A 22,001-nucleotide genomic window follows, 5' to 3' on the forward strand; every position below is an offset into this window, starting at 1 on the left:
GCGTCCTCCGATCCTACGCATCGCTTGCCTCCATCTAGATTCGCCTCGGTAAATCGATATACCGTCGTCTTTAAATCGTCTTTCCTTTTTTTTTCTTTCTTTCTTTCTTTCTTTCGTCCGATCATCATCCACCTTCTTTTCTCTTCTTCGAGAAATTTTCGATTTTAGAAAAGTCGACGGAAACCATTTGCCTCGATTTTTCTCGATTTCAAAATGTTAACGTCATTTTTTCTCTTTTTCTCTTTTTCCTTAATCGAACACATATGTATATATATATATATATATATAGATACGTTTAACGAAGGAAGGAAGGAAAGTTGGATCGAGAGGAAGGGTGGAAGGAAGGGGATCCTTTTAAACACGGAGCAATGGCATGGCGCGCGAGGCGTTCCGCCGCCACGGGTCCACTCAACTTTGGAAGCCTTTTGTCTCAACGTTATTGAAAGTTGTCTCGAGGGTCACTAGGAATGTAGCGGCAGGATGCCTTCGGGTATTCAAGGACGAGAGAGGGAGGGAGCCAAGGAAGGAAGGGGGTAGAGGTGAAAAGAGAGGAGACGGGCGCGGGTAATGGAGGAGGACAGGAGGAGCGAGATAGTGGGTGATGAAGGAGAATGGTGGACGAAGATGGTGGAGAAAGAGAGACTCTCCCGTCCAACAGGCCATGCGGGCGCACTGTCCTAATTACAACGAGGCCTCCTATTTTTTTCGAGCTGAAAGGAGCCGAAGTATTTGCCCGCGGCTACGGAGGCTAGACGATTCCGGCCCGCTCCCAGGACTCTTCTTCTTCTTCTTCTCTCTCTTGGCTTCGAAACCAAGTGCAAAAGGATCGTCGGCACTTCGCCGTCATCGGGCGAAACGAAAGAGACTAGGGTAGAGAGGGAGAGAGGATTCTCCGCGGGAACGTCGCAGTTTTCCCACCCATTCATGGTACCGACCGATTTTTTTGCCCTCTTCTCACGACTCATTCATACCTCGCCGCATGAGATCCGATCGTCGATCCCTACCTGCATCATCGTCCAAGACACCGGCGCGGAATCATCCTTTTTTTCGCCTCCTTTTTCCCAATTCCCTCGCTCTTTCCTTCGCTCTCCCACCTCGTTAACCACACCGGCCTTAAATACTCTCCTCCCTCGTATATTCGATCTTCTCCGATCGCTTTTCCATCTCGATCGCGAGAGCGAAGGGGAAGAGATGGAGAGAGAGAGAGAGGCGATCGTCGTTTTTCGGATCGTTCTCTCCAACGCGACTCAAATACGCGCCAACGATACAGGAAGGAGGACTAACGATCTTAATGGCTAGGCAAAACATTGACACCTTGGCGGCGCTCGGGAAACCACCTGGGCGAGGACAGAGAAGGGAAGACGGGGCAGGTATCGTCAAACAGACGGTCAGCACGAGTGAAGTGGAAATCCTTATGAGAAGGTAAGTTGGGAGAGCGATGACAACGAGCTAACAGCATGGGTAAACACGGCGGCTTGGGACAGAGCCGTGGCCGGGACGATGATCATGTACTTACGCGTTTCCTCTCAAACATCGAGGACGTAGACGACGGCACCACGACCACGGCCATCGATCATGGGAAACGGCCGAGTCGTTCTTGCTTCTTGCTCTCCTCCTCCTCCCTCCTCCTCCTCCACCTCCTCCACCAGAGGCAAATTCAGGCAACGGGATCCGTCAGAAAATTTCGCAAGAGGAGACGCGAGGGATGAGGGATGAATTTTTCTCCTCCAATTCGAAATGAAAACTCGAGTTATTTTCCGTGTTTCAACTGTCTTTGGTTTAATATGATACAACAGAGCGGGCGTTGCGGGGGAGGGGCCCGTGTACATATTACATATTCACATACATAATTATATTTTGTAGCTTCTATATCATCAAATCCGTTTATGTACAACATATACCAAGCGATCCGTAAATTATCTTACATACAACAATTTTGCGCCGTATTCGATCGCGGGGAACGTGCCTGCAAAACTCGTCAACTCGAATACTTTTCTTCCCCCCCCCCCCCTCCCCCCCTCCCTCCCTCTTTCGATCAATCTCGTAATACTCGTAATCGTTTCTCTCTACGAGTTGTCCGAGAACGGACAACTTTTCTCGAATAGAAATAGTCGAGTAGGAATAGGTGGTGGATTTGTATCATTTTGCACGGCACGTTCCACGCGTGTCTTTACACGCGGGTACGCTGTTTTCTTTAGAGATAGAGAAATATAGCCGGAGAACGAACGAATACCCGCGTTTACGATAATTTAATACAATTTGTCGTCGATTGGAATCATACGTAATAAAAAAAAAAAAAAAAAAAAAAAAAAACAGCATTCGTAAATATCGGCAATCGGTAGGATTATATTTTGCTAATCGACGCTCGAACAAGCTGCGCTGCTGCTTCCTGCCTGCTGATCGAAAAAAATTGATTTGCCGAATTTGATTCAAAAATGGAATTCGTTGAAAAAAAAAAAAAAAAACAAGAAAATTTCCGATCGAACGAATACAATTTTTTAGATAGATCTCTCGATTATTTGAAACGATCGAACTAAACGTGGCAGTCTTTCCTTATTTTAAAAAAATGAAAAAAAAAAAAAAAAATGCTAGAAAATGATCGATACTTTTTTAAACGATAAACGACTGTCTATTAAATAAAAAAACGTATAAAATAGCGGTGATAAAATGGAAAATGCGTATTCGAGATCGATTTATGAGATCGACATTGCCACATAGATCGGCCTTTCTCTCCCTCTCTTTTGCTCGCTCTCTCTCTCTCGCTCTCGCTCTCCCTCTCTCTCTCTCTCTACTTCTCCCTCGGCAGAAGAATCAGATAGCGCGATTCAAAGATGATAAATCTTACGAGGGACGATGCATATCACAGATACGATGATATGAAAATTCAAAGTTTCGTTTAATGCGCGTACACTTAAGAGAAAAGAAAAGAAAAGAAAAAAAAAAAAAAAAAATAATCACACATTACGATCCCATGAATTTTGTTTCGAACACTTCTTCTATCAACTTCTTCTACCTATAGATAGTAAGCTTATAGGCCGCCAATGACACGATGAGGATTAAAACGTGACGTAAAATACGACGATCTCTGTCGTTTCTTTTTTTCTTTTTTTTTTTTTTTTTTTTTGCAGGACACAACATGGACTTAACCTCGTAAGCTTCGAGGATAAATCGTAAGTACGAAAAGTCTCTGCGAGATCGGTCATCGTCTTCGAGCGAATAATCGACGCCTAAAATTCAACGCGACGCTCTCTTCTGGACACGAAAGTCGATGGGAATAAAAAAAAAAAAAAAAAAGGTTTAGATAAAAAAAGGTTTAAACAATAGAAAAATCGATAGCGGTAAAATTGAAATCGAGTAGAACGATTAAAATTTTCTCTAGATTAAAAGATAAAAGATGGTTTTAAGATAAAAACATTAGCGCTTTCGAGTATCGTAGAAGAGTATCGCGATTCGTTCGGTGTCAGCCTCGGATATCGCTAAATTTAAAACGGAAATAATGAAGTTTTCTCTCTCTCTTTCTCTCTCATATATATATGTGTGTGTGTATATATATATATATATGTATAAAAAAAGGAGAAAAAAAAGAAAAAGAAAAAAGGAGGAAAAGAGATTTTTCTAACAGGGCATCCATCGAATCAATGTCGGATAAAAAAATCGATTTAACGATAACCGAATATTCATTTTTTTTTTTTTTTTTTTCTTATCGTGCCAGCATACGAGAGAAACGAATTTTTGCCAATCGTTCCCTTTCGAATAAATTTCTAAATATCCGCATACCGTAAAAAGATACGTGAAGCGAAGGGAGATTGCAGCAGCAGCGCGGCGCGTAACGTAAAATGGCGTCGGCCGCTTCGGTGCGTTTCTTCTTCCCCTACGATACTATTAAAAAATTCTACTAATAATAATAATAATAATAATAATAATAATAATAATGATAATAATAATAATAATAATAATAATAATCAATAATAATAATAATCAATAATAATAATAATTAATAATAATAATTATAATTATAATAATATATCCTTCTGTATCTCTGTTATACTCTAGATAATTTTAAGCTCAACTAGACACTTTAAATACAGTTAATCGGACATGTAAAATCTTTACAAAAATAAAATAAATAATCTGAATAAATACAAATATAATAATATTACAGTTAGATAATAAATTATTACATAGGATTAAGAACGGGGCGCGAACGGCTCATCGAAAGTTTTGCGTTTTCAATCCGTCGACGTGTCGACGATTTTGTGCTCGTGTTCCTCGGCTCGCGCGACGACGATACACGCGACACAAAACATTTTTAACATACGTAAAATTTATTTTGATACGACGCGAATAATCTAAGTTAAAGCGCGAATACTGTATATTCTTGTATACTTAGGATATAACACCGCTGCGGTGTAACAAGCTCGTTTAAACGGATTCCCTTCGAATCCTTCTCCTTCCCCCTTTCGGCACGATCTCTTTCACGTCTTATTCTCTTCCCTTTTTTTTTTTTTTTTTTTTTTTCGTTTCTCAACCGATCTCCCTGAATGAAAGTGAAATCCTCGAATCGCGCACGACTTCCTTGATATCGCTGCTTTCAACATTTTTTTCAACAAAGTGTAAAATAAAACGATAGATATATATATACACATTTTCATTTTTAAGGGAACAACTGTTCAAAATAAAATAGAATGGCAATAGAATATTGCAGGCGAACGAAAACAACGATTATCGACGATCGTCCTCGTCGATGATACGTTGCGTCCATCCGATCTTTCTATTTTGAACAATTTTGCCGATTAAAAATGACTCTCAATCATCAAGGTAAAAATTGGATATCGTCGCGGTAACGATTATAAAAGGAAAAAGCTAGGCGTCCACCGGTAAAACCTTGTAGAGTAGTAATTTTAATAAAAAAAAAAATATTTATTCTTCGAATAGGTATGAAAAAAAAAAAAAAAAAAGAAAAAAGGAAAAAAGCAGCTGTATCAAACAATGCGATGGAAATCTTATATATCGACGTGAACGATAAGACGTCGCTCTCGATAGACCGGTCTCTCTATCCTCTTCCTCTTCGATCTGTAATTCTTTAATTCTTTTTCACGTTATTACGATTATTATACTTTGGAATTTTCACGCGTGACACACACATACACACACACGATGGACGCGTGGGAAAGCATAAATAAACGAGTGCGAAATTGAAATCGTTGCATATCTCGCACACGATTACGAATTAGAACGGCGAAAGCCAATGGGCTGCTGCGATCGTACGACTCTTCTTCCTGCTGTTATTCTCACTTCTTGGCCGGATGCCTCTCTCTCCCGAGGAGATCCCGTATCGATCTTCTTCCGTACGAGGATGACGATCGTGCGTGGACGGGAAAAACGTGTGGGGCACGATTTTCATTCACGATTCTCAAAGTCACTCTCGAATAGTGAACAACTATTGGAGATAGAGATGACACGCGCGCACACACATACACACTCGTTTCACTCGTTGCAACGGGAATATATCCGTCGGGGGTATCACTTTTATTGGTTGCTGTTCGACCGCTGCACCGGGTGATCCGACGGACAGGCCGATCGTCGCCATTCGAGACACATCCGACTTGAACCGAGACCGAGGTGAAATAGCCCCTGACCTGCTTGGAGAACCGCCTAGGTTCCTCCCCTGTTTTCTTCCCCGATCTTAGAGATCTGGCCATCCAGGTAGGGCTGGTCCGGTTTCCTGAGATGGGCGAGTCGTCGCCTGGTAGCCCTTCTTCGGCTTCCGCCTTGCCACCCTCAGGATTGAAGTCCACGGCGTAGGTGTTCGAACACTTGTACCACGTATTCCAGCCCGTTCATGTAATCCCGAAAGATTAACCAATCGCGTAAATTTCGATACGTCTCCGAAGTTGACATTTTCCGGAAATCGGGCTTCATGATGTCCCGTGTCACGTCCGGCCGTGACGACAGTTGACGTTCTACTAGCGCTACTTGCAGCTCGCACAGCACCTGTAAATTGTACATTTTCCAATGTTACGGAAATCGAATCGATTTTTCCTTTCCTTTTTTTCGAAATTTCCAAAAGTTCCGCGCGATTGTTCCTAATTTCTTTTTTGTTTCTTTTTTCTTTTTGCTTCTTCTTAAGAAGAAACAGAGACGAGAAATCAAAGGGAGATCGGGTAAAAGCTGACAGAACAGTGATCCAAATTGCGGTTGAATGGACGATAAGTCTATAAACGTTTTTTTACGCGGCTCGAATGTTTTGTCGCGCAAACTTTGCGTCAAACTCGTAAAAGCAAAGTGCCTTTTTTATCGCGTTTGCGACAATGCAAGTAACGTGAATCAGGCTAATAGCATTCGGCGAGATTTCGGTACCATTGTGAAAGTTGTTCAATAATTCTTTTCTTTTTTTCTTTCTTTCTTTCTTTCTTTCTTTTTTTTCTTTTCCTTTTTTTCTTTTTTACCAAAGGGTACGCGAAATAAAAAATAACTCGCAAGAGAAATATTGAAAAAAAAAAAAAAAAAAAACTCACCGTTCGCAGTTTGTATTCGGTCTCCTTAAATTGCCTGCGAAACTCGAGTTGAAGATCCTCTTGATCCCAAACTATCTGTTCCAGACCCACGGCATACTTTTGCATGTATTCATACGCGTCGATGAGGGCTGTATCGAGCTGCGAAAACGAAAAGTGCATTTTTTTGAAATCAATTCGATCGTTTTCCGAGAGAATTTTCCAACAGAATCGTCGTACGATACGTTTTTCGATTTTGTTTCTCGAAAATAAAATTTCCTTCTTCTCTTTAACGCGAACGAGAAATTATGAGATATACAAAATTGAGTGAGATTATCGCACGACGAGTAACATTTGCATAAAAAGTTTGCACGCGACAAATCTCGAGTTCGAGTTCTCTTTTTTTGTACAACAGCGATAACTCGTCGATTAAGGTGTTGATTGACTTGAAGGAAAAAAAAAAAAAAAAAAAAAAGAAAGAAGAAGAAAAAAAAGATCGTTATCCGTACATACTTCTAATCTGTCAAGGTATTCTTGATTCAGGTTCTCTCCTAGTTCCTTGGGAATTTCGTTCGGGCCAGGAAGCCAATCGTAATGGTGATCTTTAAAGGTGGAGTGTAGATCGGCAAAGTCGATTTTGTACGTTCTTCTAGCCTATAAAAGAATCGAAAAAAAAAGAAATTGAATACGCGTGATTGAAAAATGGACGACGTCGCTCCTCGACGAGAAAACGACGAGTAAACGACGAGGAACGAGAGAGAGAGAGAGAGAGAGAGAGAGAGAGAGAGAGAGAGGAGGAAGGTTATAAAAGAAATCGATGGGAGTAATGTAAATGCGCAAAGTAATAAAATTTTAACGAAACAAGGTTCTAATTATAATATTTTTTCCCGCGTTAACTGTTATGCCACGTTCGTGCACAACCTATATTCGGGCGTCAAAGGTAGCAATGATCGGCCATGAAAACGCTAAAATGTCTTTATTTTGAGCGTCTTTAGCGCGAGGTAGATCGCATCGCTTCATTTATATGCAAAAAATTTCTCACTGCACCTTCATTATGGGATCAGTATGGTTCAATAACAGGTTAGCGAGTTTAGTCACCGATTAAAACGAGGCAACACCGCCTCCCCGTTCCCGATCTCGATATCCCCCCGTTCCTGGTACGATGGGAACGAGGACAGGCCATACTGACGGATGATGAGTAAGCCCTCGCCGCGACTAACCCCGAACAGCACGCGCCCGCCCCGAGCTACGCATCGCCTCGCCTCGCTTTTTCCCGAATATCGAGCCGATGTATTCCGCTTTCGAGATATTACCAAGATCCATTACCGAGAAATCACCTGGAACCCTAAACAACCTCCCCCCAAAATTGGAACGCGTTCCAAAGCTGGCGGATCTCGAGGCGAACGATTTCCAATTTTCCAAGATTCTCGGATACTCTCTCGTGGCGAATGAATCACTAGAGACGATCCTCCGACGAGGAGGAGAGTAATGACGAGGAAGGGAGAAGCCCTCTCTCTGGTCTATCACGAATTCCGCGAAATTCGAAGCGATATAAAAGGATCTAACGCGATCGCAAGGTCGCAACGGCACGCGTCCAAACGCGCCGTTCCCCGCGAAAATTCTATTCGTCATCGTCGCTATCCTCTCCTCCCGGCCTTTTAATCGCGGATTTTAATCGCGATTCGGCGGAAAGGGAATTGACTTGGCGCGATAAAACAGATACAAATACGCCGTTGGAAAAAATCTCGAACGAGGCCGATTTTCGGCCAGTCTCACTTATTACGCGATTATCTCCGATTGTTGTACACGTTTTGAATAACGATAAATTATCGAAATAACGTTATTTCTATTTGTAAGGAAGGTTATTAACGTTCGCAACTCGACTCGTTGGAAAATTCGGTAAGATATAATAATTACGTTAAAGATGGTTAAAGTTATTATTTTAAATACGTATATCGGTGGATGTTGGGCTGACATAAGCAGCTAGGTATGTATGTCATTGAACATGTCTTCGACCTCGCATCTTGGACCAGCTGGCCCGCACCAGATAACGCGGCTATCCAGTCCCTTATCTGGCCCATGGAATGGAAATAATCATCGCGCGATATTACTCTCACGACCTGCAGACCGCGATAATACTTTGACAAGCAAACAACTAGAAAAGTATGCGGCAACCTGAGAGCTATGCGGCTGTCGGTAATAATACGTGCTCGATAAATCGTTTACTTTCGATATCGTTCGATCGACCGCTGGGAAAGAAAAAGGAAAGGAGGAAGAGAAAGAAAAGTCGTCGACTTTTAGACGAATAAGAAGGATGCCTAAGGTAAGTTAAACGTGAAAGAAAGCGGGCTAATTCGGTCGAACTCGATCGAATTCTCGAGTTGTATCGTAGCAACCGCTATCAAAAACTGGAGTGGTTCTCTCGGATCGGTAATCGATCCTTTTCCACGCCCAAATCGTTACGAAACCCTGTAAGAAGACACGAGAGGAACGATGCCTTTCCGAAAAAAAAAAAAAAAAAAAAAAATAGAGACTTTGTATCGGAAACATTAAGAACACGATGATTAAAATGAAGCGGTCACGAACCGCTCATTATCGCTAATCCGTGTAACATTGATTCCGTGTCTCGGGCAGTTCTCGAACGAAGCGTATAAAGCTTCATTGAACGGGGGGGATCGAATGGCCAATTAAATAAATTTTACGATTATTTTACGCGAACCCCGGTCCCCGGTAATAAATACACGTTAAAATGTATCCTTACGCACGTTTCTTCCAATCTCGCCGGATCCATCCGAATTTAAAGCGTGACGAACCAACTACTCGAATACGTCGAGTCGGCGGAAAAATACCGTACGATTTCTCGTCTCGTTTCAGTTTCTCTTAATCGTTGATAAAGAAAACGAGGAGGAGGAGGAGGAGGAGGAAAGGGAAAAAAAAAAGAAGGAAAAAGAATCGACTGTAACGTATACGCGGTTTCGACCAGTTAAAAAAGAAGAAAGGAAGAGAGAAAGGGAGAAAGAAAAAAACAAAGATGGAGCAAAAGGTCGTGTTTTATCGATTTAGAAACGAAGGGGGTCGCGAATATTCCGCAGGTCAGGTGAAATGCGTGGGTTTCTCGCATTGTTGCTGGTTCGAAGCCGGTCACGAGAAGGTTTTAGCGAGAGAACGAATAGGAAAAGGGAGAAGAAACGGGGAAGAATGAAAGGAATTGTCGCTAACAACCACTGGCGGCGAGCAAATCTGAGACGCGGGTCTTTTGTGCCTCGTAAAAGTCTCCTCGGCCACACCGAGGCACGAATAATCGTAAAACCGGGCTGAAAACTGACAGGAAGTAGGCTGGCAAGAGTAGGTATGGTCTCTCTGCGGTACTCCCGAGGACCCGTCAAAATCAATTAGCCTCTCGGTCTTTCTTCTAGCGCGGCTTCACCGCTCCACCGCTTATTAGAAGTTATAAAATTTCGGTGCGACGGCCTCGAACCGATCGAACCGCCTCGCTTCTCGCTCGCGAGGAATCAACACAAAGGGAGGAATGCGAATCTTTCCATTTCCATTTCCATGGATCGATCCCTCTTTTCAATTTACCCCAAAAATTTTCTCTCTTTCCCCGGTCGAACAACGAAGAAATCGAACGAGAGAATAATTCGCGCATAATTCTCGTCTCGAGTTTCCCCTCGAAACGCACGAAGAAAATCGTGGGAAAATATATCGAGTTTTTCGAGTTTGAAAAAAAGTTCGAGTCGAAGAAAAGAGAGAATAAGATTTTCGCTAGGAAAGAGAGAGAGAGAGAGAGAAAATAAGAATATTCGCGATAAATTCGCGTGTTCGAAAAAGAAGGGGGGGGGGGGGAGAAAAAAAAAGAAAAAAGAAAACACGTCAGTATTGAATGAAAGCGTACGATCCAGGCGAAGGAGTAGCAGAAAACTACGTGTCGTAGTGCGTATTGAATGTATCGAGGTGAGTAAATGCACTGGCGGGTTGTATATCCGGTGTGCGCTTTAGTATGCAGGCGGAGTGCCGGTGTGGTGTATAGATGCCCCATCCTTGGCGGGGAGGGGCAGCTTCCGATTCTGATTTATTGGAATCCTCCGCTTCCGATATTTTATCCGATTCCTTCACGTACCGACGCGCGTATACGCGACTCGTAGACGTCGGACTTCCTATCTACGAAGAACAGAATATCGGATTTGTTCACGGGCATCTCGCAAGGACGCGTCAACACCGATCCTCTCCCCGATGTTTACCGTATAAAACGCCAATGTTTCAACCAAGAAACGATCCCGGAATTTTCGTATCTAATTATCACGTATCGAGCAGTGGTCGCGGCTGTTTCTCCAATTCCTCTTCTTAGCTAGCTGGCTAACTTAAAGGTATCGGGGGATATAAACACGGAGGAGGATTCGCGGATCGAAATAGTATCGCGAGTAATCACGCCACGTGCACGCGGATCTCACGAGCTTGCTACGCTTCTCGGTATTCACGGTTAATCTAACCTTTTTTTTTTTTTTTTCTCCACGGCGGGGAGGGACGATAAGGAGTCGGCGTTGATGACATCACTGGACCACCAGACAGTGCGTCGCCTACCGAATCGGTATCGGCGAGAGAAGCGTTGCAACGAGCTCGAGAAAGCGAAAAGGAAGCGAAAATAATTCTGCGCTATGGCGGAACCCGATGTTGCCCGATATCGGGAACAACGCTCGTTTTCCCAGGAAGAGAGAGAAAAAGACGGAGTATCGGGAGAAGGAGAGAAGGAGAGGCCGTTAACGAACGAAACGATATCGGATTATGCGCTGACTTAGTTAGAAAACATCGGTATCGAGTATCGTGGAACGATGATGTAACGATGTGACTTTGGTGGAATGGCCACAGGGCGGAACAAGCCCTATACGTACGAGAAGAAAGAGAGAGAGAGAGAGAGAGAGAGAGAGAGACACACAAATACCCTTTATGGTCGCACGCGATGAATGCTAATTTTCTCTCGGTCGTACACACTCGCTTCGCGTAGGCAAATATTGGCTGCATAAGCGTAGAGAATCGAATATTTCGTTTCTTCTCGTAAAGAGTTGACCGTTTCGATTCTTCTCCACTCGATATCTCTCTTTTTTTTCTTCCTTTTTTTTTTCTTTTTTTTTTTTTGCTTTCGCTTCCGAAAAACCGATGACGATGATGATGCTGAAAAAAAAGAAAAGAACCGCATACGCGTAACCGTATGCCGCATTTGCAAATAAAGAAAGCAGCGGATGAGTCAGGTTATTGTATATTTACTCTCTCTCTCTCTCTCTCTCTCTCTCTCTCTCTCTCTCTCTCTCTCTCTCTTTCTCTCTCTCTCTCTCTATACATATATATCGTAGAGACCCGGAACGATGTGGACACGATGTGTGTGCAGGATGCATAACTAGGGGGGCGGACGATCTTAATCTATCCTAAAAAACGAGAGTAAAGTTTCGCGTGTGTAACCGTAGATTCGATCCTGCGGTTTCCACGTCTCTTTTTTCGGATCGTTTCAGAAGAGAAACCTTGAGCAACGAGAGAGGCCGAACCCGGTCCCGTGATTTATTGTCCTTGGTTAGAGATAATAAGGCACGATCGGCTGGGAAGATTCTTTCGAAACGAAAGGATCTCCGTGCGCGGTCGCACGAATCTATTTTTCTCTCTCTCTCTCTCTCTCTCTCTCTCTCCCTCCCTCCCTTTCCCTCAAGATCGCTTACACGTTCGATGATATTTCGCGAAAGAAAAAGAAAAAGAAAAAGAAAAAGAAAAAGGAAAAAAAAAAAACATCGCGGCCAACACGAGCTACCTGCCTTTGTACAATTCTTGACAAATGGCAACAATGTTCGTACACCGAGTGCACAACGGGAGGGAAACGAAACACTCGCCTCTCCGCTCTTTCGTTTCCAACCAATTTTATTTCCGGCGATTATAACATTTTGCATTTCCAATCTACAATTACGCGTAATAAAAATTGCGCGTAATATATTCGCAATAAGAGAAACGGGGTAATTTCGATCGCTTTCCAATCCATTCCGCGAGGAAATGGAGTATTCGAAATATCGACGATGGAACCGTTCGATTTAATTACTTCGATAAAGATGAATTATTATCGTTTATCGAGTGGTGGCAACGATCGACAATTTGAGAAAAGAAAAACGAACGAGGCGCGAGAAAGAAGAGTTCGAGAAAGAAAGTTTGTGGAGAATCGTTGAAATAAAGGAAATAAAAGAGAAATTGTGTGTGCGATAAGAAACGAATTTTCCAAGAGCGAGCGAGAGCAAATCATTGGACGTGAACGATTTACGCAAAATATTTCGAATCTCGACCCCTCTCCCTCTCTCTCGAAAATTTCATTTTCATGTACGCGACATCGACGCTCCAACTTTCGTTTTCATCGCGTTACGCGGTTAATTTATTCGCGTTTCCGTGGAACATTTCTCGTAAAAAGTGCGGGAAAATTCTTCAAAATTCTTCGCGTTAACTGCGTGAATATCGGAATGGAGAGGGGAAAGAAAATATCGGCGTAAATATCGAAAAAGCGGCTACGAAAAGAAAGAAAGAAAAAAAAAAAAACGATTCGTAAGTCCGAGATCTCTTTCGAAGGTCTGTGCGACTCTACGATCAACGGCCGTACGACCGGAAGTACTGCCATAACTGCCTTCCGCTCGATGTCCCCTTTCCCCGTCCGATCCCCCGCCAGAAGTCACGTCAGTAATTATTGAACCATTGATAAACTTTTCATCTTGGTGTCTCCGATCGCCGCCAACTCGCACCAACACGATCGGGAAAAACAATAGGAAACGACGAGGAACGGGAACTAGGAACGAGTTCGCCAACCAAACGTGGATAAAATCGTCCCGTTTAATTCGAAATATTCCGTTTTTTCAACGCGAATCGTATTCCACGTTTTCGTCGTATATCCCTCACTCGACTTTTTCTCGACTCGAGATTTCGCGAAATGGGGGGGAGCGACAAGAGGAGGAAAAGGAGGAAGAGGGAAGAATGACGACGTGTACTCACGTAATCGTCGCGAAAAAGTTTGGCGTGCATCAGTGCTGTTTTCGCTTGGACGACGACCTGGTGGAGGAGCTGCGAGTCCGTTAGCTGCACCACCTCCAAATCTCCGGTAAAATCTTCGGCCGCGAGGCCGCAAGGATTCACCCACTTGGGGGTCGAGCTCAGTCGTCTGTCCTCGAGAGTCATCGCTGGAGCACCGTGCACCGAGACCACCAGCAAGATCACCAAAAGACTGCCTAACCCTGAAAGCCAAATTGAACACAGCCGAAATGATTACGTGGCCATCGTATATACATGTGTTATATATATATATAAAACGACGCGAGTACGTCTTCGATTCGGATATAATAATATATCGATATAAACGATATATCTTCTCGATTATTTACGTTACGATTTCACTTTCGATCCATGATTCCATTCGGTTTATTTATTTATTTATTTTTTTTCTTACTATTTATTTATTATTTATTTCTGTTCCCGTGGGATAGAAAAATGGTTTGGAAAAAGCAGGTTTGGATTAATTTGTTCGATTACATCGATTCCGGTTCTCTTACTTCCAATTCACGGATAACTGCCGTTGTTATACGTTATTATAACCGAATTGTCCGTGTATTAAGAAGAAGTCGGTGGTATAATCAACGATTTGACGCGAGAGACTGTCTCGGGGAGGATGCCCTCGAGAGAAATCATGCCGGAGCTTCCGGCTTGTTGCTTCTACCTTCCCTCCCCTTCTTCTCCCTCCTCCCACCCCCGGATGCTGTCTCGGCTCGATAGCAAGCGCCTAAATGGTAGATTTCGATCGAGGCCGTCTTATGATCATCCGGCAGTTTCGGGATCACCGCTCGTCGAATTACATCCACGCGAATTCGTCGTCGCATTATTTCACGAGTTACGACCCTTGATGAGGGGCCTGGGATCACGTGCACCGCTACGACGACAAACCATCACCAGTCGCGTATACGCATTCGAAGGATGTATAACCACCGCGTACCGAGTTCTTCTCTCCTTCTTCGTTTAAACATCGTCGTCGTCGTCGTTGTCATTGTCGTCGTCGTCGTCGTCGTCGTCGTCGTCCTCGTCGTCATCGTCTTTATCCACGTTGCTAGTATGCCTCGCATCTCATTCGTGGATAATCGCGCATAAATGTCGATTCGTTATTTACCATCGAGGTATTAACTATGCGATCAAAAAGTACAGGGATACCCGGGTTTATATTCGATCGAATGGCGGCGTACGTATACGATAGATGGGGATCGATTCGAATAGAAGGATCGGATGGGGAAAAAAGCGTACGTCCTCCTGGTGGTGGTGGTGGTGGTGGTGGTGTGTGCGCGTAACGGTGTGCGCGTATCAAGGACTGTAGGGAAATGTAGGTATGTTGTGCGATCGTACGGGCGCTAACGAATTTAATTTTAATGTGCAGCTATACGCGTGATGCAACGCGCATGACGGACGCGTTCTCGAGTCGCAAGGAGAAAAATAAGCGGACGGAGAGAAAGAGAAAGAAGGATACACGGCGAAAAGGAGGGGACGAGGAGGAGGGCAGGGAGACACCTCGGACACTTAACGCATATTAATAAGCGGCTCTTAAGTGCGTTTCGCGTCTCTCGGCGAGAGAGTAATTTGCCGCGGGGAAGTTTGCGCCCCGAAGTAACCGTGAAATCCGCGCCGTCTAACGGTCGTATCCTTTCTTCCTGCTACCCGGTAATTGCTCGAATCGCCTCCTTTCAGAGTCGCCTCCGTTCGATTGCGCGCCCGGCCACGTGACGCCGCTAATTCGACACGAACAAATTTCCGCCCGAACCGTTCGCGAACCGTCTTTCCAAAGTTTTTCTCGCGTTTGCCGCGAAAAGACGCGTTGGGAGGAGAGAGAAGAAAAATTGGAGAAAAATTGGTTTTTCGCGAAAACGTGGAAACGATATCGTTTGGCCTAAGATTCGGTGTGGTTGAGACACAGCGAACGTAAGGAAAGGATGCCGGGCGCAAAAGTGCGGGGGGAAAAAAACGTGTATTGCGGCAAAAGTATTTTTATCGTAGCAGAAGTTCCCATGATCCGGGTAAACGGGATCGGGCCGCGATTATATTTCCTTACTCGTCGCAAAAGTATACGCATCCACGTACTTTCTCCAGTTTCTTTAATTGCGCCACGTTTTTCCACGGCTGAAAGTTAATTGCCATACGATGTGTCCTCCGTGTGCCCGGCCAAATTTGTCCGCGAGGGGAATTACGATGATAGGTGCCTCGCGTCCGGCAAGTTCGCATTCTTAAGCTGTAAGAAATCCGAACAGCCACCTGTGCCTCGTAACGTGCAATCTTCCAGGCTGGAATGCATCATCCGATTTGCTTGGTTCGCCAACCAACCTACACGTCCCCTCGCGATATTATTATTCGCAATCGAATTTACTCGCATTCGAATCGAACACGTCTCGAACGAGGCGAAAGGGACGCCGATTTATCGCTTATTTATTTATATTATTTCGACGGTCATCTAACGGTTGGTACTTTCGCCCTTCCCAGGTGCTGCCTGGCTACTATCCGCCGGTGGCGGTGTACAGACGGTGTATAGAGGATAGGACCTACCTCAACGACGACACTCGGCGTTCCAACGAAATTCCTGAGAACCCGGCGGTCGCGTGGGGAAAAAAGTAAGGCGCGCAAAGCCGGTGGACGGGCACCGGTGCAAGCGCATCTCCGCCGTTGGCCGGCAAGAAGATGCCGGTGAAAAATGCGGTAATGACGCACTGTCCTCGCATTGCTCGCGACAATTATACCCCATTACGCCCGTCCCCCCTTATCATCCAGATCGTGCCCGCGCCCGAGGACCCGAGCCACGTTGCGGTAGGTCGCGTTGCGAGCCCGACGCGACTCTCCTACCTTCATTCCCTCCTTCTTTCCTCCTTATTTATCGCCTTCCCGCTAATTTTCCAATTGCCCGATCGTTAATCGATCGCCTCCTAATCCTTCCTCCTTTTGTCGTCTCCTTCTCCATTTATTCTCTTCTCGATTCGTTTATCGTTTATCGTTTTGTCGCGGATAATAATCGCAACGCGTGACGCGTGAAAATTTCACGAGGCGGCGCGCGACAGACTCCCCGAGTCGGGGAACGTTCAACAGGTGGGTGTGTCGAGAGCGCGCATGCCGCTCTTTCCGATCCAACTCGCCGTCCATTTTTCACCGAGATTTCGTATCTTCGCGTTTACTTTACGAGGGGGGAGCCGTTTCGACAATCGTTTTCGACGCTTTTTTCTACGCGACCGGAACAATTTGGAAGGAAATAACGAAGAAGGAGGAGGAGGAGGAGGAGGAGGAGGAGGAGGAGGAATCCTTGGTTACGAGGAGAATGAATGACTAACGCGTTCGTCGACTCGTTGAAAAGTGACGTCGATGATCGAGAGAGGAAATATCGGTGGGGAGGAAGAATCGGAAAGGAAAGAAAAGAAAAAAAAAAGAGAGAAAGAAAAAAGAAAAAGAAAAATGCGAGGCACGTTTACGAAGCAAACCGCCACGTTAAATCGAAACGCGTGGATTATCTTTCATTTTTTTTCTTTTTTTTTTTTTTTTTTCTCCTTTCCTTTTTACGACGCTTTGTCTGAAAAGTGAAATTCCAGACGTGTTAATCGCGTTGAAAACGTTCGAACGAGGAGAAGAAAATCGAAACTCGTCGCGGTAACAACCGATCCTCGTAGATCACGTCCCGCGCCACGATTTTAACTATCGAGTTCGACTAGAGATGAATTAGAGGGAGGGGAGAAGAGCGGGTTGCGGTGAATTTCAGAATTCCGATCGTCGTCCACTCGGCGCGCTTCAACGCGAGAAACAAAAGTAAAAGCGTGGAAGAAGAATACGGAGGAGAGTCGGGGAAAGATGCTGTACTATCATTACGTAAGAAAGTATTGATTTTGCTCTGAGTCAGCGTCAGGTGTGTGTCGGTGCGTACCGTACGCAGCCAACAGAGAAAACGCGTGTTAATGAATGGCCACCTGTACAACCTGTTTATCTCTTATCAACCGATTTTTCGTTAACTCTGATTGCATTGGTCGGAGACTCGATGCGTCAGCGACCCGTTCATCAAATTCGATCGACGAAACGCGAGTAATTTCGATACGAAACCTGGGCGAGAGTCGTAATCGGTTTTATTAATCGGGTTGCTTCGAATAAATACGACGATGACCGTGCAGTTTCTAATGTTACGATCGTGACCAATTAAGTTTTTCACCTTGATGGTTATAATAGGAGGCGCGATCACAGAGAAGCGAAGAGAACGAGTGGTTCGAAGCGAATCGATCGACAGACATCGATCGAGAAAACTGTAAGAACGACTCGAACGAATATATAAATATGCAAATGTGGTTAACAATGTAGCGTGCGCGAATATTATATACGGGTGGGGTATCTGCGTGTGTATCAATTCAGGGAACACGTTGCGACAGGAAAGAGGATGCAATTTTTATTTTATCGACAACGGTCAAGATAAAATTATAATCTAGAATGTAACGTTACGATTTCTCGAGCAATTGCTCGAGATATTCAGATTTTTTTTTTTCTCTCTCTTCTTTTCTTTCGATCGCACGACCGAATAATAAATTTTGGCGAAACGAGAGAAAATTTTCGCGCGATCGAACGAATTATCCGTTCCTTTCCGTCCAAATTTTCATTTCGATCGTATTTTTTACAAATCTTTCCTTTTCTTACTTCTCTCACCAATTCCCTTACCGAGGAACGAGCGTAACATTTTCACGATCGTTTTCACGATCGCGCGCCAATAAACGAAAAGGATCAACGAATCATCGGCAAAAGGAGAGAATCATCGATGATCGATCGAGCGTGAAAAAGCGTGGAAAAAGAAAAAGAAAAAGAAAAAGAAAAAAGGGAGAGAGAAATGAAGAAAGAGCGCGAAATACGAAAACGTATCGGGGAGTGTAGTGGAGTAAGTTCGACTTACTGAGCCACGTGGTCGCGGTGACGTCTGACGATGGGTTGCGTCTCGATCGTATCCCTCGATCGTGGTAAAAAGCAGGTACATGACACGCGGAATCACGGGATAAGCGTCTCTCGTTTCTCTCTATCGTCGGGCTAATCGCAGCTTCGTATAGCAAGCTCTTATCCAGAACGCTTTTTTTGTACCATTTGGTATCGGTAATCCCGACGATCCCGGGACCACCGTTGGTCCCCGTAATCGGGTTGTTACTCGGCGAGAACGTTCCACGTTCGAGAACTCTGTGCGAAGTGGTCCTTTGGTCGCGAACTAGAATCGCCTCCATCGCGATTTCGCCTCGATCGTGATGACGATCGATCCTCGCCGTATCCACGCCGACCGTCATATTCGCATAGCACTTGTGACGACGATCGACGACGACGACGACGACGACGACGACGACGACGACGACGACGATGACGATGACGACAACGACGATCACTCTCTCGTGGCACGCAGGCAGGCAAGCGCAGTCAGTCAGTCAGGCAGGCAGGCACTCGCGGTGGCGCGTGGCAGCCAAGGAGCGAGCGAGACGAGAATCTATCTATCCTCTCGCGTCGTGTACGTATCGTATCCCCGCGTACTCTGGCTGCGCCAAGTCAGCCGCGGGTCAGTGATACCTTCTTGTCATCGAGCGTGTACTCGCGCGATGGAAGATCGATCTTCACCGGTCGTATACTCGCGCCTCGTATACTACTCCGTGCGGAAAGGGAACGACGAAAGGAAAAGGAGGAGGGAGGCGAAGGCGAAGACGGAGGAGGATGATCGTCCCACGACACGAGGGGAGGAGATTGGGCGAGATTAGTCGAGTCGGCGGGGATCACACTTGAAAAACCGAGTCCGCACAGAATCACAACCCGTTTGGCACTGGTCTCGACACACGCGATGCACTGATTCTTATACGAGGGGGAAGGGGGTTACGAGTGGTGTCTCAGAGGAAGGTAGGAGGAGGGGAGCAGCGGTAGGTGCTTAAGAATGTGGCGGGAGGAGGGGGAGGAGGGGGACAGCGGGAGGGGGAGGGAGGGAGGGAGGGAGGGAGGGTGTGGAGGAGAGACGGAGAGAGAGAGAGAGAGAGAGAGACACGCACACGCACGCACTCACACGGGGGGAGGGAGGGAGGCGGGGGGAGGCCGAGGGGGTTGTGGGAAGCGCGGGGGGGTTCGCGTGGAGGAAAGGAAAAAGAAGGAAACGGTGCGTGGAAAGCACGACCGGTGGTGGTGTCGTGTCGTGTCGTGTCGCGTCGTGTCGCGTCGTGTCGCGTCGTGTCGTACGCGCCACCGTTAAGGGTGGTGATAGTTGCGGTGCCACACTTTTCTTTTCTCTATATATATATATATCTTCGTCCCTTCTTTTAACGGCTCTCGTCGTTGTCTCTTCTTCGGTCGTAGCGCCGTTGCCCCGATTATTATCGATAATCCACTTCGTTTCGTTTCTCTCTCTCTCTCTCTCTCTCTCTCTCTCTCTCTCTCTCTCTCTCTCTCTCTCTCGTTCTCGCGAGAAGAGAAGCTCGAGTTAGTGCGGTGGCACGCCAGTGGGGTAAGGTCGTACCATACCGAATGTCAGGAGGTGACTGAGGTCTTCGTCGCCCTCGTCCGGCTGAGTGTATCGAATGTATCACCTCTCGCCTCTGTCCGAGTTAACCACGGCGCAGAGAAGGTAGGTAGGTAGGTAGGTAGGTATAGAAACAGAGAAGGAGAAGGCAGCTATAGGCAGGCGAGCGAGCCAGAGGCAGGCTGGCTGTTCGTTCGTCGTTATAGTAGGAGTGAACCTGCGTAAGGGAATGGAAGTGGAAGGTGGACTTCTGTCTGTCTGCCTGCCTTGCTTGTCGGTAGGTCGTTTCTCTTGCCCGTTCTCTCTCTATCTATTGTATTCCTCTCCTTCGTGCTCTTTCCTCTTTTCCTTCTTCTCTCGATCGGCCACGGTTCTTTTCCTCTTTTATCTCGTGTGCGCGCGGCCTCGGTGTACGACTATCAGTGTATGGTAGTGGCCACTCGGTCGACCGGTGCCTATATACGATTGTAAAACCACCGAAGCACGTGGCCCACACCCCGCTTTCGGTCAATCTCACCTACCCCCACCACTCCTCCTCGCCTCGTACTCGCCCTTCCTTCCTTCCTTCGTCGCTCGCTTTCTCGCTTTTCTCTCGCTCCGATCCGTCTCCGATCCATCTTCGCTCCTCTCTCTCTCTCTCTCTCTCTCTCTCTCCTCCCCCCTCCCCCTCCCCCCTCCCTCCTCTCTCTCTCTCTCTCTCTCTCTCTCCTTTCCTATTCTTCCTCTTCTTCCTTCTTCCCCGGCCTCCTTTTCCTTTTGCTCCTCCGCCTCCGCCGCACGTTCTACCGCCTCCTGCCACCGACCGCATCCCTCCCCCTTTGCTTCACGTTCGCCGCCACTACCGCCACCCCCTCCACGTGACACTCGTGGGTCAGGACTCCACGACTCATTCATAACTCCCCGCGAGCGACCAGCTATCCCCACTAAACGGAGATCCATCGGTTTATCCCCACTCGTTGCCGCGCGTCGTACAAGCCCGGCATCCGAACCGATCTCGACTTTGCCTCCAACGTTCCGATCTTATGCGTTCCGCGTTTCACGGGTGATACCATCTGCCACACGGATCGTTACACGCGGATCCTGCCCACGCTTATCTCCGATAACAGCGATCTTCTTCCACCTTAGAGAAAGAACTTCCTCTCCGAATTTTCCAAATTTTCGTCACGAGTATCGCGCGTTAACCTTCTGTTAATCCTGTTAATTTCTACCGTTTTTAAAGAAAAGCTTTTTATATCTTACGATTTTGGATTGGACGATTGTCAACGAAGACAGCTGCACCAACGTTTCCTCCTCCTCCTCCTCCTCCTCCTCCTTTTCCTCCTCGTCGTCGTCGCCGTCGTCGGCGTCGATTGGCACGCGAGCGTTTTTTCCGTGCTCGCGCAAGACGCGTCGTTAGCCGGTTCGTTTCCTCCGTGAGAATCCACGGCATGGATGCATCAATACGTTTTTATATAAATAATTCCGTATCCAAGAGCAATTTTTCCCCGTGGGGGGATCCCGTCATTCGCGTCATTCGCTGTATACTTTTCCAATCGTATTGCACGGTCGACCGAGGCACGCTTTGCGCATATCCCCGCGTATCATTGTATATGGAAGAGAAGAGAAGAGAAGAAGAAGAAGAAGAAGAGAGGCTCGAGAGTGTCTCTCGAACGTGTGCAATTAATAAAGCGAGAACGGCGGCTCGTGACTTTTGACTACGTCAGAAGCGAGCGCATACTCGGCCGTGTACGTGTACGTGGCACGTACACACGCGACGTTTCCGTAGACATAACACAACGCTAATAATAGAGAAGATGACGAGTAATAGTAATAATTACGATATCTCGGTGGTGCAGTAACATGGATTAATCGCGGCTCGAGATTATACGAGATGATAAGAGGAGGGAATAACGCTTGGAATCGCGTGAAAATGACAATATGGGAATAATGGGCGATAAGGCCGACCACGCGCTTTTTCGATTCCTTCGCGCGAA

At 45.9% G+C, this 22,001-nt stretch overlaps 1 protein-coding gene across 2 annotated transcripts; it reads right to left on the bottom strand.

Moving 5' to 3' along the window:
- Positions 1-1,753: 1,753 nt before the first annotated feature.
- On the bottom strand, positions 1,754-21,571 carry LOC100871466 (uncharacterized). Of its 2 annotated transcripts, none has more exons than XM_086911772.1 (5): positions 21,268-21,571; positions 13,503-13,741; positions 7,008-7,148; positions 6,519-6,656; positions 1,754-5,994 (listed from the first exon to the last, which is right to left on the bottom strand). In XM_086911772.1, exons 1-5 carry the CDS (start codon positions 21,455-21,457, stop codon positions 5,782-5,784), a joined length of 921 nt encoding a protein of 306 aa, XP_086767898.1. In that variant the 5' UTR covers positions 21,458-21,571; the 3' UTR covers positions 1,754-5,781. The 2 variants fall into 2 exon arrangements, with proteins under 2 accessions (XP_086767898.1, XP_012344674.2); XM_012489220.3 differs by lacking the exon at positions 21,268-21,571 and adding an exon at positions 18,445-18,823.
- Positions 21,572-22,001: the final 430 nt, after the last annotated feature.

This window comes from Apis florea, unplaced genomic scaffold, assembly GCF_048593485.1.
Source record: "Apis florea isolate Af1SG1 unplaced genomic scaffold, ASM4859348v1 contig_3367_pilon, whole genome shotgun sequence".
Classification (NCBI taxonomy): Eukaryota; Metazoa; Arthropoda; class Insecta; order Hymenoptera; family Apidae; genus Apis; species Apis florea.